The sequence below is a fragment of the Pteropus medius genome, unplaced genomic scaffold (genome assembly GCF_902729225.1).
Source record: "Pteropus medius unplaced genomic scaffold, Ma_sr-lr_union100, whole genome shotgun sequence".
Lineage (NCBI taxonomy): Eukaryota > Metazoa > Chordata > Mammalia > Chiroptera > Pteropodidae > Pteropus > Pteropus medius.
In genome coordinates this window covers 6,731,860-6,746,461 of record NW_024340698.1, presented here as the reverse complement: position 1 = coordinate 6,746,461, position 14,602 = coordinate 6,731,860, and the positions used below count along the sequence as shown (strand labels likewise).

Below are 14,602 nucleotides of genomic sequence, written 5' to 3'. Positions count from 1 at the left end.
CTCATTGTTGTCGATTCTCTGCCACTTGATACTTTGAGTGCATTGAGGGGGTGACCCACCATATTTAAAATGGAATTATAACAAAACCAAAGTAACCCTTTGTACATTTTTTCAGGGATATGGGAGTCGGGTGGGGTTGCCCAATGGGAGCCTGAAATACAGGTTTGGAATTCTGGGTCTGGAGACTTCAGACTCAACTTTCCAGAGCACACCCTGAGTTATCATCATCAGTATGTTTATATTTATATTTTAGGAGGGTAAATTTATATGACAAGGTAATAATAATAATAGCAAACATTTACATAGAGTTTGCTATGTGTCAGGCATTGCTCTGAGGGTTTTAAAAATATTAATTCACTCAATCCTCACAGTACTCCTATGAGTTAGGTACAATTATTATTCCTATTATACAAAGGAGGAAATTGAGGCACAGAGCAATTATTTTACTACACTTATAAGAGATTTTATATCAAGCAAAAATAAACAGGATCTGTTAAAAATAATTAAAACAAAAATGATATATACAAGGCAATTTGGAGACTTAATATCAAAAAAAAGTTTTGTTAGAATACCACGAACTAATTCTGATAGGATCCATAGAAAAAAAAACATAAATTGACATTAGGCCTTTTCCTACCTCCAACCCTTATTGACATTGTTTCTCTAAAGAAGATAAAGGAGACTGAGAACTAGGCCTCAGGGCACCTAAATGCAACATTGCCAGCTCCCAAATACCTGTTAGATCTGGTTCCCAATAAGTTTTGAAATGTATCCTAGTATTGTTTCTAAATCTCGCCCTTGCTCGGTCTTGATAAATTCGACTGTCAGTTTTTAAATGTGCTTCAATCTCCTTTTACTTGAGATTCTAGAGCCAATGTTTTCTTTCATCCTCATGCTTCCTACAAAATATTAGCTTCCCTAAAAGTCACTATTACTACTCTTCTGGACACCTCAGTTCCACTCTGTTTCAGGTCCCACAACCTTTGCCAGGTCCGTCTTTTGGTCAGGCCCTGGCTGGGTCCAAATCAGTCTATATCCAGAGTGTGTTGTCACTGCGTGGGACCAATTTGGTGATTGAAGAATCAGCATTGGGCAACCAGGCTAAACAAAGTCTGAGAAGATCATTGATTTATACAACAAAATACCATGACTAAAATCTACACCTTAATGAAGAATATGGGCTTGTTCTCCAGCCAAATCCTGAAAGTTGTGAGCAAACTTTGAAGCTGGAAGAGAGTAGTTTTGGAATTATAAAAGGAAAACAATTCACACAGCCAGTAGTATAGAACTAGTTGCCCACAATAGATTTTAAATTCAAATAGGTGCAAAAGGGGTTTAGAGATATTCCTGAATCATAAATGACGAAATGATGGACTACCTGAGATACACACTCAATCTCCCATACGGAAACAGTCAGGGGTTAGTGCTCTCCAAGGTCCTTGGAGCCTTCCTCGGCCAGAGGCAGAAATTCTGGCCAGATCGTTGCGCTGAGGGGCAGAGGTGTACGTGGGGGTGGGTGGCAGGTTGCAACAGTCAAATTGATAGGGACCCTGAAACAAACTCAGGTGACCTTTCAGAGCTCACCCCCCTCCACGTCACGTTAGTGACCTGCAGGCCTATGGATTAACCCTGTGCCACTCCCTCCTTCTCCGACAATCACAGTGTCCAGGTGGCTTTGTGAGTCACCCAGAGCCTCCGTAATAAGCCCACTGTGGGTGAGGTCGCCTCGCAGTTTCTCGCCCCTTCCCACCTACTCGGCTCTCTTGTGATTTGAGCTCCACTTTCTTACAGGCAGAAGCTGCCCGAAGCCCGCCGCACTGACTATGCGCAGTGCTTGGCCGGGCTGTGAGCTCCAGCCCGTGGCGCCCCCGTCCCTTTAAATCTGGCCGGCCGGTTGCTAGGCAACCGCGCGGCCAGCGCTGGCGCTGCAGTGCAGAAGCTCTAACCCCGGCCGGCCCTGCCGAGGCGCCGAGGCCAGTGCCGAACTGAGGGCTGCCCCCGGTCGGTGGTGGCCGGCTTTGGGGAAGAGGGGACAGGGCCCACCGGACCCCACCCATGACTCCAGGTACAACTGCGCGCGGGAAAGCCGGGCTCCTCCAGGCTCGCCCGTCTTCTTCCTGGGCACGCCTAGTCTATGGAGACGTTCCCCACCTCGACCCCATTGCGGGTTTCCTCTTAAGAGCCCCAGGCCGGGAGGTGGGGAGCATTTAGGAGGGAAGGAAACAGGGCGTGGGAGTCAGGGTGTGGAAGGAAGAGTGGGGTCAGGCCTTACCCGCTGCTCTCTTTCCAACTGAGCGTCAGCCAGAGGGTAGGGACTGGGGAGGTGGACGGTGTCACCTGCGGTGGTGGCTGGGAAGCACCCTATCCCAAGCCACCTTCTCTCTACTGGAAGCAGTGATGGCAGGAGTTTCAGTTAACCATTTACAGAGAAAGCCCCAAACTATACATGCTTAGATACAGCTTTATAACCAAGAATGTGACTTCCATGCTAATAAAGTACTCAGCCTTCAGAATTAAGGAGACTGTCTCTTTTCTTCTAGAAGGAATCATTTCACACTAGTAACAAAGAATTGGGGTAACAGTCGTTCACATGGCTCAGTTTTCAATGACACTTTGCTTCACTCTCAATATCTGCCAAACAATAGAGAAGACAATTTCTCCCACAAAGTGGACACTTGGCTTATATGTTAGGACCCTGAAAGGTTAAGACACAAATTGGAATCACTGCCCTTTTTAATGATTTTTTTTTCCTTTTTAATGATTTTTTAAATTAACTGTGCTCTGAGGGTGGGAGGCAAGGCCTAGACTTCAGCCCTTTGCTAAGGTGGCTTTGCCATGCTCATTAATAACAAGCATGCTGCTGCTGCTGCCACCAGTTGTGTCTCATTTGTTCAATAGATGCTAAAGGTGAGGAGATACTCTGTTCGACTACGATGCTACTGTGATTTTGGTCCCATTTGATATTTGCATTGCTTGGGAAAGGAAGACTTAATAGCACAATAGTTGAGAAAGTGGGCTGACACGTTAAAAAGAAAATTTGCTTCAAAGTACCTGGCATCGCATTTCAGAAGAACCAAACGACATTCTAAGTACTTGTAATTTTAAGTTGCATCTCAGATAGAAACACAGATTTAGGCATTCTGGTTAATTATATTTTCTAATTAAGCTGGGGGGATTTTATTTTCTAGTTCAAACTGGAGGAGAACAATGGCATTGAATAGAAGACCTTGGACGTCAGGAAGTGTAAGTACAGTTGTGTTGGCTGATATCTTGTTATGGATGTTTAGAAACACAGAGCCTTGCCCAGTGTACATCTTCAACCTTGTAACTAGGTCATTAATCTGCATTGCCAGTACACTATCAAAAAAAAACTTCATAAAAATACAAAAGAAAAGTATCCCGAAGACTAGCTGAGCCAAATAAACTTTGAGGAAAAATAAGTCCTGTCCCTAAAACATCACCCAAAACACTTCGTAAGCCAGTAGATAAATTGTAAGTATTTACAAAAACTCAATTAGAATCAAAGTATTATAGAATTTTCAGGAAGAGTATTAAAGATCATTTATTCAAATATTTATTGAGGGCTGCTATGTATTGGGCAACAGCTAGGAATACAAAGATGAATAAGATGCCAGGAGATCACAGTGTATTGGTAAAATAAAAGTATGCATGAAATGCTGTAGAAGAACAGGAAAAACTCAGAGTGCAGCATCATCCTTGCTGATCTTCAAATTGATACTCTAAGTGCAATATTTCTAAGTTATTGGTCGCTCTGAAAAACACCAAGATATTTCTTGGTAGAGCAATTGGTGATAAAAATGCAAATATCTTTGGTTGTAGAAAAGACTACCACTTTTCTGATTAGAAAAAATCAATTTAGTTTCAGAAATTTGGTGGCATCAACAACTTACAGGATTTAGGGCTAATTCTTCCTTGAGGGTGCAGGTTAAATTAATGTAAAATTTGAGTTTAGGTTCCCCTCTGCTTACTGAATACCACCTACATTTCTTTTCAAACTGACTTTTTCTGAGGTCTGCTGACTTCAGGCTGGCAACTTTCGAGCACATATCTTTGGAGAAGGGTTGGATTTTTTAACTGACTGGCTTATGTTCCAAGAGAGGGTAAGAAAAACCTAGAAAAGAACGAGACCCATTGTTTTCAGTATACTTTAAAATCACTTCCATTTTCATTTTCATTAATTTTCTTAACCATCTGTGAAATAGGTATATTGTCTCTCTTTTACACCTGAAGAAACCGAGTCTCACAAAAGTTAAGTTTTCTCATAGTTCTAAAGTGCGGGAGCCAAGATAACTGATTCCTTCAGCCTTCTTTTTTTCATCATAATCCACATTCAGTTCCTTTCTCAAGAACTTCCTTTTCCTTTTTCCTACAATTTTTCATGGTAAAACATTTTGACCCACCTTGACTTCCTTTGGGTCTTCAATTTGGTATTTAATAGTTTTCTGCAAGCCAGTGATTCTCAAGAGGGTGGAGAATGGGCAAAGCTCCCTTAGATGGAGCAGGTCTGAATCTTATCAAAATTAAGAGAGAGAGAGAGTAATGATGGCAGTGTTTTCTGCCTGGGAACAGTGGGAGCAGGGGAAAAAAAGGTTGAGAACCACTGCCTTTAAGTGAGAACACATTGGACAACTGAACAAAGAAGCAAAGCCAGTGACTTTCTTTTTAGCAGACTCTCTCCTCCCTGCCCCCATTTTGGTCAAGCGTTTTTTCTGAGGGTCGGGAGAGCTGAAACCATCAAAGAATAATGGGGAAAAGTTTCCTGGGCTAAGAAGGGCCCTTTGTCTTACCCTTAGTGCCCCTGGGCTGTGATTTAAAAGCCATGGCTCTAGGTGAGAGGAACTGAGGGTAGTGACAGAAGATTGTCCATCACAAGTTGGAAATGACCTTTTCCAACCATCATTCCAATTTACAAAGTTAGGGGTGAAGCGCTCTTGTGAGGTGGGAAAAAAACTTTTGGAGGTTTTCCAGAACTGTTTCTCAGTCCCTGCCTACCCTTGCCTGGAAGAATAATCTCTTTTGCAGACAGATCTAGATTTGTGCAAAGGAGGTAGTCCTAAAATTTTGAAATAAAATTCGAATGTATATGAGATAAGGCAACAGGAAAAAAGATCTTTGATTTTTATGTCATCAAATTTCCCAAAAGCATGGGATTTAAAATATGAATATTTTAGAAAACAAATAGATTTTACATATTTGATCACTTATCCACCTTAATATGAGTATATACCTCAGGGCCCCATAACTTGAAAATGAAAATGAGATGGTTTTGTAGGTTTCTCCTTTTATAATAAACAGAAGTGTATCATTTTCTAGAACTATTTGAAAATAGATATGCATTCACCTAAGATTTTTATAGAATGGTTTACCTAAAGATCAATAACAAACGATCACTCTTTGCTTAGCTCTCAACAATTATATTTTCAATTTTATTTTATCAGTGCTTCCCAAATTCTTTAAGTGAGTATAAACCATTTTTATGAGATCAGAAATCCCTTACTCCACCAAAATACCTTATTACTTTGCCATTGCAAAAAGAAGAAAGTCACCAGAGGATAAATGGTGATATGTTCAGGGAGACATTAACTAGAACCATCAGGAGTCCATTATTAATTAATGTCACACAAATGAATAGATGAAGCCATATTATGGACACCCAGGCCTTAATAGTGCAGTCCCAAGGACTTTGGGAGATTGCTGTCTTAGAGGACACTAATGTTATTTTTGTTATATGACTTTATATTATTTTTCTGTGTTCTGGCTTATTTGTTTCTTTAAATGTTTCATTTCTCTTGGACCTCCTTTCCCTACCCTTCAGTCCTTCAGTATCCAGCATTGTGTTAGGTAGGCACTTATAACAATAAATGTTCATAATTGACCCACTAAAAAGTCATGCTTGTACTTTCAATAATGGCTTCTGGTTTGACGTGCCTTATTCTGCAACAAATTAACTAATCAAGTTTACTGCGAGCACAGTGGCTGCTACTCTAGGGTAGAGGGGTGTCATTGTTTCAAAGCATATTCCTTGTCCTTGCCAGAGAATACCAATGCCATACTTGTTCTCCATAAAAAAACAAGCAGTGCAATTTGCAAGGAGAAAATGAGACTGGCAGCTTTTACCCCCAGTCTGGGCTTTGCCATACTCTGTGAGTAGATTTGGGAATAAGCCCTTAAAGGAGATCTTTCCAATGAAAGAGAAAAAAAGAAAAGAGAAGAAAAAGAAAAGAAAAGAAAGCAGCTCAGAGACCCCTTGACCCTGGCCTGTGTAAGCTGTGGGAGGAGAATTCAAAAAGGCTTTTCAAACCTTTCTCTTTCTATCCTTTGATATGTGACATGCAATTCTCCTTACCCTCCCCCCTTCATTCTTCCTCTGTCCTTTTGTGGCCCTTTAAGAAATACCTAAGCTCTGAAAATAGTGGGTTGTTTTTTTTCAATTTGTGGAATGACACCTCGTAGAAGGGTAAAGAGAAATTTTAGAACAAGCACTGACCTAGGAGACAGGGTCTCAGTTTTACCATTAGAGGCTGTGTGGCCTTGGTCAAGTCATTTAACTTCTCTGAGCCTCAGTTATACAATAATTGGACTCTTCTCAGTTCTATGAAAAGCATTGGCTATATCAGCAAATTGTACAGGAGCTCAGGAAGAAAGGTAATGAAATATATATATATTTGTGTATATATATATATATAATGAAATATATATATATATATATATATATATATATATACCTTTCTTCCTGAGCTCCTGTATATATATATATATATTAAAGAAAATATTAATTAAAAAATAAACACAACAGTTGCCATTTTTTGTTACCAAGATAAAATTACATTTGTGTGCATGGGAAAAATAGATGTAGGCATACTTTGATCTTTTTTGGTGATGATACTACAAATATATTACAGTAAATTAATTTCTAAAACGAATGAAGTGATTCTTCCTCCTTCTTCCCACCCGTTAGTGGTAACTGCAGTTATCAGTTTGCTGACTGCAGGTGCCAGTGGCCTTTCAGTGTATTACCTGGGTCCTTCTTTCTCCCTTCTCACAGAAGTAACTGCTCAAATGTGTCTGTGATTTAGGAAAGCTGTATGCCAAGAATTCCCTTCGAATAGGGAAGGCTCCTTTTGAAACCAAATAAACATCCTTTAATTTTTATGTATTTATAAAGTTCTGATTTAGTATGGTAAGTTTTTACCTAAAAACTATACTTGGATTCAGTATCTCGAGAAAAACACGTTTAGTAACATTAATATTTTCAATTATTGACATTTGGTTTTCATCATGAAATTGCTGTCAAAATGGATAGACTTCTGTACACTTGGCAGTCTTGCCTAAAACCAAAGCCTAAGACTGGAATAGCAGGAATTTGCAGGTCAAGACAGAAGGGCATTTGGCAGAGTTAGTCACAAGGAAGTCTGCATGGTATACTTTACCAAAAGTAGCTCACATTGCATTAAGCCCTGATGTTTTAGACACTAAAGAATGAATAAGCAGTAGTCCAACCCCCCCAAAAAAACTAGGAAAAAATCAAACACACTGGAAGCACAGGTATTAGCCTATTATTAATATTATCCTATTAATTTTTAAATCATTTATACTCTTTTTGAAGCAGTCTGTTTTCATGTATGTGGTGGCTTTCTCATAGAAGTATTTTTCTGCAATAAATAGCCAAACGTGTCAATTTTTCAGTTATATTTCATAGGATCAGAAAATTTTAAAGCTGGAAGAATCTGAACAACTTAGCTAGTTTAGCCCTTTCAATTTACAAATAAGGAACTGAGGCCAACGTCACTTAGTAAGTTAGAGGGAGAGACAGCCTTCAGATATTCAGGATCCTTTACCCATGAGCCAGCATTCCTAGTTCTTTCCTAGTTCTACACCAGCTGCCAATGTAAATCATGTGCCTTGATTTTAAATTTTGTTTTTCAGGAATTAGAAGAGGTGCCTGAAGAAATGGATGCTAGGAGAAAACACTGGAAGGAGAATATGTTTGCTCCTTTTTTTAGTGCACAAGATGTTCTTAACAAGGCTTCTCAGCCCCAATCCTCTCCTGAACAAATGATTTTAGATAAGGTCAAGAGAATGGAAGGAATTTATAATTTGTCTAGTAGAAAGCTTCAAAAAGAGAATAAATTTAAGCGGAAAGAATTTGTTTCCCAACTAAGTGAAAAAGAACAAGAACCAAATTTAGGAGAGGGAAAGATGAACATTTCAAAGAATGAAGCAGACACAAACTCTGCCTCCTGTGAATCATCTAATGTTGATGTTGCAACCGAAGAAAGCTTTAATAGCACAGAAGACCATTCTATCTGGACTACAAAGAAATTATTAACTCTACCACAAGAAGACAAGAAGAAATTTACCAAAGGAATGTCTCCCAAACTTCGCCTGAATCTTTTGAATGAAGAACTGGAAGAACTCAATATGAAATGCAGAAAAATAGAAGAGGAATTTGAAAATGCCGAAAAAGAACTTTTGAATGCCAAAAAAGAAGTCTCCGCAAAACCCTTAAATTTTCAAGAAACAGGGATGGAAACTTCGAAGAAAGACTGGGAACTTCAAGCTTTAAGAAATGACCTATCTGAAAAAGCAATAAATGTCAAAAACTTAACTGAAGAGCTCCAGCAAGCCAAAGAAGTCATCCACAAGTTGAGCCTAGAGAACAGAGATTTAAAAGAAGCTGTGAGGAGGTTAAAGCGTCAGACTGAGGTTGGAACTGCACTTCTAAAAGAAGAAATGAAATTGTATTATGAATTAGAAATGGAAAAGATCCATGGAGAGCTTGATGTCATCAAGAATGAACTGAGATCTGAGAAGACCCTGCAAGCAAGAAATAACAAGGCCCTGGAGTTGCTTAGAAAACACTTTTCTTCTCTAACATCAAGTACCCTTGACAGCTTTACAGGGGGATTTTTTTAAAACATAAAAAAAAAATTTTTCTAAAAACCTTCATTAGACAAATCATTGAGCCAAATCAGTGTTTCCTGTGCTTTCTTTGTGTACTGCTTAAATGTATGTAATAGGATGTAATTTTCATTTTTGGTAAATCGAGATATCTAGATATCTATAAAATGTATAGATGTTAACTTCAACGCTTCTGCTTTCTCTTTTTAATGAAGTTATTGTGAGAGCCCAAATGGAAATGAAGCTTCAGAAATCTCTTTTTAAAATTATATATTTCACTCAGACCTGTAGTGATTCACCAAATCATTTATGAATACAAATCAACAGCCATTTTATGATCTTGTGAGCATTATGTCCTTGGCACATGAATAGTCTTCCATCTGTGTTCACTGATGGTAACAATAAAAATCTTGTATAAGTGTATAAGCATAACAGTGTCTGTGGCTCTTATAGCTGCCTATTCAGACTCAATAGCATACTAAAAATGTGTCTGCTTTCTAATCTTAATTAGGCACGTATAAACATCACCAGAAAAAAATGCAGATTGTCCTCTTCCCTGCTGTTTCCCCCATGCTTTCTCCTTTGACCTGGCCACGATTCGGATAGACTAGAAGACAATTTAGAGACATAGCTGTGACTTTTGCTAGAGCCCTAATTTTGTCGGCAATAGCTTTTGCATTGTCTTATGTTGACCACCAAGGGGCACTGTTTACACAGTTCTTCCAAAATTCTACCAGGGAAATTTATAAGCTTCCTTCCCCCATTGCATCATCAGCTGGCTGGCACTAGGGTGAAAGGTGTTGGGTGTCAGGTAGGTAAGCTGTTAGTGAGCTGGCTTGATTTATAAAGAAATTCAGCCCTGTAAGAGGCCTAGGCAATGACAATTCATTTTATACTTATAAAGAATAAAAATGTATTGCCTCAGTCCTTTGGTGGAAACGATATGCCAGTTGATTCTTTGTATAAATCATTAAGATTTCTTGTAATTGGAGCTCTATTTGCATGGTATTTTTAAGCCCAATGAACAAAATGTAATTACAGACTATGCGGAGCGGGCCGGAGGGTACAATTGTAAGGGTTTAGGTGTCTTCCCTGATGGGAAATCTCCAGACTGGGAGTCTGGACACTTGGATTTTAGGACCTGCTTTGCCATTAACTAGCTAATTAGAAGTCCTAAAAGTCCTCATCTGTAAAATGAGGGAGTAGATCTGTCATCCAGATTCTGTTTACTTCTGATGGTCAGTGATTTTTATTTGCAAGTTTAGCTGTACCTATGAGGAAGTAAAACTCCTATGGCATTGGATGAACTCAGTTTTAGTACTTTGGGGGAACTGCTTTGCAGACCCCCTACCTTCAAAGGAAATATTCAAAGGCTTTATTTTTTATAGTTTGAACATCTCCAAATACTGTGTCAATACTAAATAAGGAGAGGCAGTAAATGAGTTTCTTTCTTCTCCTTTCTCTTGTTTCTTATTTACTTGTTAAACTTGTTAAAGTTGGAGAAGGCACTGAATGGAGACAAACTAAGCTGACCTGGAAGCTGAGCAGGGCTCATCTGGCTTGGGAAGACTGGACTAAATTGGAAGATAATAATCTTTGGTGATTTCTGACTTAGTCCTGATAACCCGGGCACTGGCAGCTTGCTCTAATGGGAAGATGACTTTCAGCGTTTTGGTGGTCACTGGCTTCCCACCAAGGGTCTAGGTACAAAAGCAAACTAAGAACTCTTTGCCCTGTTGGACTGTCTTCCTTGTCACCCCCTTTAAAAATTATCCTTTTGTCCTTGCTCCAGAAAGACTTTCAGTCCATGACTGCTAGTGTGCAGAGCTACTTACCTGTTAAAATATTTCACAAATTGTATTAAGCTATGGGGCTCTATCCTCTTACCATATTTCAATTTTTAAAGAGGAACTTTTACTCCAGGAGAATTTCTATCAACCAATCACCCATCTAAAGTCTTCAGTGACAACTTGGTTTATCTTGCATGCATGTATATGTATGTTTATGTGTGCTTGAGGGGCAGGGAAGGAGTGTGGTGGAGAGAGATCCAGAAAAGATAAGTGCATGGCTTGGCCTAACTCTAGGGTGGGGGTTTGTATTTTTAGGAAGGAACAGAAAAATAGATTCTTGATGAGACAGCCTGAGATGCTGAGCTCCAGCAAGGTCTGCCCTATGGGAAGGCCCTATGGAAAGCCTGGGTCCAGACACTAACCAGGAATACAATATACAATCACCAAGTCCAGAGGGCCAAGGAGAAACAGAAGCCAGGTAACAGAGCCAGCAGTTTGGAACTGGGAAGGGATCACATCTTTTGATGCTTTTATTTTTAAAAGCAGGGCTACGATAAGCTGGGAGAAAGCTGGGCAGTTCCTCTTCCTGTGCAGATGGAAACAGCAGTGAGTTGATCTGGCTTAAAGAACCAGAATCAAGGCAGATACAAATACTCTGTTCCATTGTCTCTGTAATCACACTCGTTGCATTAGTTGGTTACCAGTTTTGATTAGAATATATTGTCACTACTTTTTAGTATATCAAATTAGAGATGTGGAGGTGTTTTTTTCTCTTTTTTTTCTTCGACAAGAATGGCATATTAAGTTACTCATCCCTTTAATCTGTTGGGTAAAATACCTGAAAGCAGCAATGCAATCGTACAACATTTCCCACCAACTCCCAGTTACTTATTAAGAAGCATGGGTTTTCATAGGGTTCTGGGAATATCTGCTCCACCTTGGGTTTACAATCCAGTTCTAGAAACATTTACTGAGCACTTATTACCATAGTTAATCACTTCTAAGACACATTTAAAATATTTTGACATCCATGCATTTGGGACACATCTTGATATCGATGGCATGTCATAGTATAATTGCCAGTGTTTTTTTAAATCTTTCTTAATGGTTCGTAAAATAATGGTGTATTTTACAATCAGTGGGGTTTTAGGGTTGATGAAATGTGATATGTGCTAGGCTGGGGATAAAAGGATTTATGAATAAGACAGGTCTCTGACCTGGATGACCTTACTTATGCGACTAACTAAAACAATGTGGTAAGTGCTATACTAGCAGTGCTAATACAAAGTGCTGTGGGAGCACAGAGGAGGATCAATTAATTCTGCCTGTGGGGCTGGGAAGGACTTCATAAAGGAGGTGACATTTGAGCTGAGCCTCCAAGGATAAGAAGGATTTTTCCAGGCGAAGCATGGGGGCAGGGGCACGGGTATTTCTGGAATGTGAATGTGGAAGGTCTATTTGGCAATGAATTATAACACTCGGATGTTACATTTTGCTGACTTTTAAAGTCCCACTTGAGGTTGTACTCTGAAAACTGGTGTGATTCCAACTTTTTTGCTTATTTGCAGGTAGACTGGAGAATGAAGTTCTCATGATATAAAGACCAGGTAACAAACTGCAGGAAAAAAATTTTGCTGGTGCCACTGTACCTTTGGCTGCCATAATTTTTGTTTTGTAAACAAAAGACTTAAGAGATTTTGATCATAATATCCAGCTAAGTCCACTGTGAGCAGTCTGGTTTCAAAGAGCTGTATGAAAGAGAAACAACACAGTTGCTCCTCTCTCCAAGGAAGCACAATATAACATAGCAATTAAGTGCACAAACTTTGATTATCCACTTATTATCCGTGTAACATTGAGCAAGTTGCATAATTCCCAGTAGCTCAGTTTCCTCATTTCGTAGGATGGGGTTAATAAATAGTGTTGTTGGGAGAATAAGAAGAGATCACGTATAGTCAATAAATGTCACTTGTTGTCAACATCATCATCATCATTATTATATAACTGACGAGGGGAAATCGACCAAGTCCATCTGTATCCTCCCTCCTATTACTTTCACCAAGCTCTACATGTAGTATCCCTCAAATTGTGTTCTCTGGAGAGGATATGATAAACTCATTCATACTGTGTGTACCAGTGATGTGTGATATGTTTGGAAATGTGGAACGAGTTGTAGGGAGGGTATTTTGATTTTCTTAGTATATGAAGCCTTAAGTCAAAGTAATGAATCTGTCATGATGGACTTTCTGGCCTCAAGGCAGATCCTGTTAAGGGAATTTTCTTGGGTCAGAGCCTACGTAACTCCTTTCCAATCAGGTCAGTTTAAGGCTGGCCCCTGGCCCTGGCAGGCAGAATACCAGAAGGGGATAGAAAGCCCTGCTCTAGTGCTCCCAGTGGGAAAAAGCTCGTCTAGGAAAAGGGAATGGAGACAAGAGAGGCTATTATAGTATTTTCCACTTCCCCTTGGCACAGGGAGCATGCAGCTGGGAACCCACTATTACAGCTGCTCAGATAATAATAAGTCATTGTGTTGTTCTTTGTACTCATAAGACACTGAAGCTGTAGTTCCCCATGTATTGTAGGTGTGCCCTTCTATCCATACTGAGTATCAATAGCTACTTTTCACAGAGCCCCCCCCAACCATTGATCACACCCAGCCTTTTGATGTTCGCTGTATTTCAGTGGCCTTAGGTTGCCATTTCTCAGGACACTGGGATTATACCTGGTTCTCTGAGAATGTGTTCTGGGGTATCCTTGAAGCATTTATTTTGTCTTTCAGCCTATGCCCTTTGACTCTACAATAGGTATTGTCATGTATATTTTAGACCATGATAGGAGACATACCTGAGAGATTCTCCTTATGTCACTAGTACTCTAGTGTGCATTTGGATTGTTGGTTAAAGCCTATTACAAAATTTTATTATGTGTCACACACTTCTACTTATGCCATTTTAGGTAATCTGCACAAAAATATTTGATCATCAGATGAGGAAACTGAGGCTCAGAGATGTTAAATGACTTATTCAATATCATACAGCTAATAAGTGGTGAATCTGAGATTCAAACCCAGCCTGTCCAACTCCACATTATATCAGGCCACATTTTGTGCTGAAATTAATGAGCCAAATGTTCAATCACCATGAAGGTTATTTAACTTTCTCAAAGACAAACTGGTTTATTACTGCAATCGAGACTCAACTTGAGTTAGCTGTCTCTTAAATGGCTGAGATGATCAGTGAAGATGCATCTCATTATTGGAAAGACCGTAAAGTATTCATATTTTCTTATGATGGGTTATTAAGTCTACATGAAGGACATAGCATCCTCTTTCTATAGCAATGAAATTAATTGTAATAGTAAGCTAAACAAAAACAATTGAAATATGAGGCCAAATTGAAAGCCCTCTAAAGCAAGCTCTAGCACTGATGGAACCAAGTTAATAAATAACTGGGACTCTTTGATCAACACTCATTGTAGCTTGGAGTCTTTTTTATTTTTTTATTTTTTTTATAATTCAAAATTACTATATTTAAAATAATATTTTCCCCTTGGAATGTTTGCCTCCTAAAGTGTTCTTATTGAAAGCTGACTACTTTTTAAGAAAAAATGCTGTGAGCCCCCTTGATGCTTAGTAAGATTTAACTATGCTTGATGATTATATATGGATATATATTTCTCTCTTGTTCTTTCCTTGATGACCTGTTAAGCTTTTCAGAGTTACAATAAAGGAATAATATTCTGTTCACTCATAACTGAAGTTATTCTTGAAAAATACTATTTCAGGATCTCTTTATTAAAATAAATAACAAGACAAAATGTTTCTTTCTTTTTTGTTAATTAAGTTTATTGGGTAACATTGGTTAATACAATTATATAATTTTCAGGTGTAC

General features: G+C 39.0%; 1 protein-coding gene across 2 annotated transcripts; it reads left to right on the top strand.

The window, feature by feature from the left end:
* Positions 1 to 1,940: 1,940 nt before the first annotated feature.
* CCDC160 (coiled-coil domain containing 160) lies at positions 1,941 to 9,354 on the top strand. Of its 2 annotated transcripts, none has more exons than XM_039875201.1 (3): positions 1,941 to 2,065; positions 3,189 to 3,243; positions 7,948 to 9,354. In XM_039875201.1, the coding sequence occupies exons 2-3, from the start codon at positions 3,208 to 3,210 to the stop codon at positions 8,935 to 8,937; spliced, it is 1,026 nt and encodes a 341-aa protein (XP_039731135.1). In that variant the 5' UTR covers positions 1,941 to 2,065; positions 3,189 to 3,207; the 3' UTR covers positions 8,938 to 9,354. The 2 variants fall into 2 exon arrangements, with proteins under 2 accessions (XP_039731135.1, XP_039731137.1); XM_039875203.1 differs by lacking the exon at positions 1,941 to 2,065 and adding an exon at positions 2,884 to 2,907.
* The last annotated feature ends 5,248 nt before the right edge of the window (positions 9,355 to 14,602 follow it).

What these genes read in the sequence shown, in the direction of transcription:
- CCDC160 (XM_039875201.1), top strand. Translation starts at nt 3,208, where the DNA reads ATGGCATTGAATAGAAGACCTTGGACGTCAGGAAGT. An exon ending in GACCTTGGACGTCAGGAAGT is followed by an intron (nt 3,244 to 7,947) that starts GTAAGTACAGTT and finishes TTTGTTTTTCAG; the next exon opens with GAATTAGAAGAGGTGCCTGA.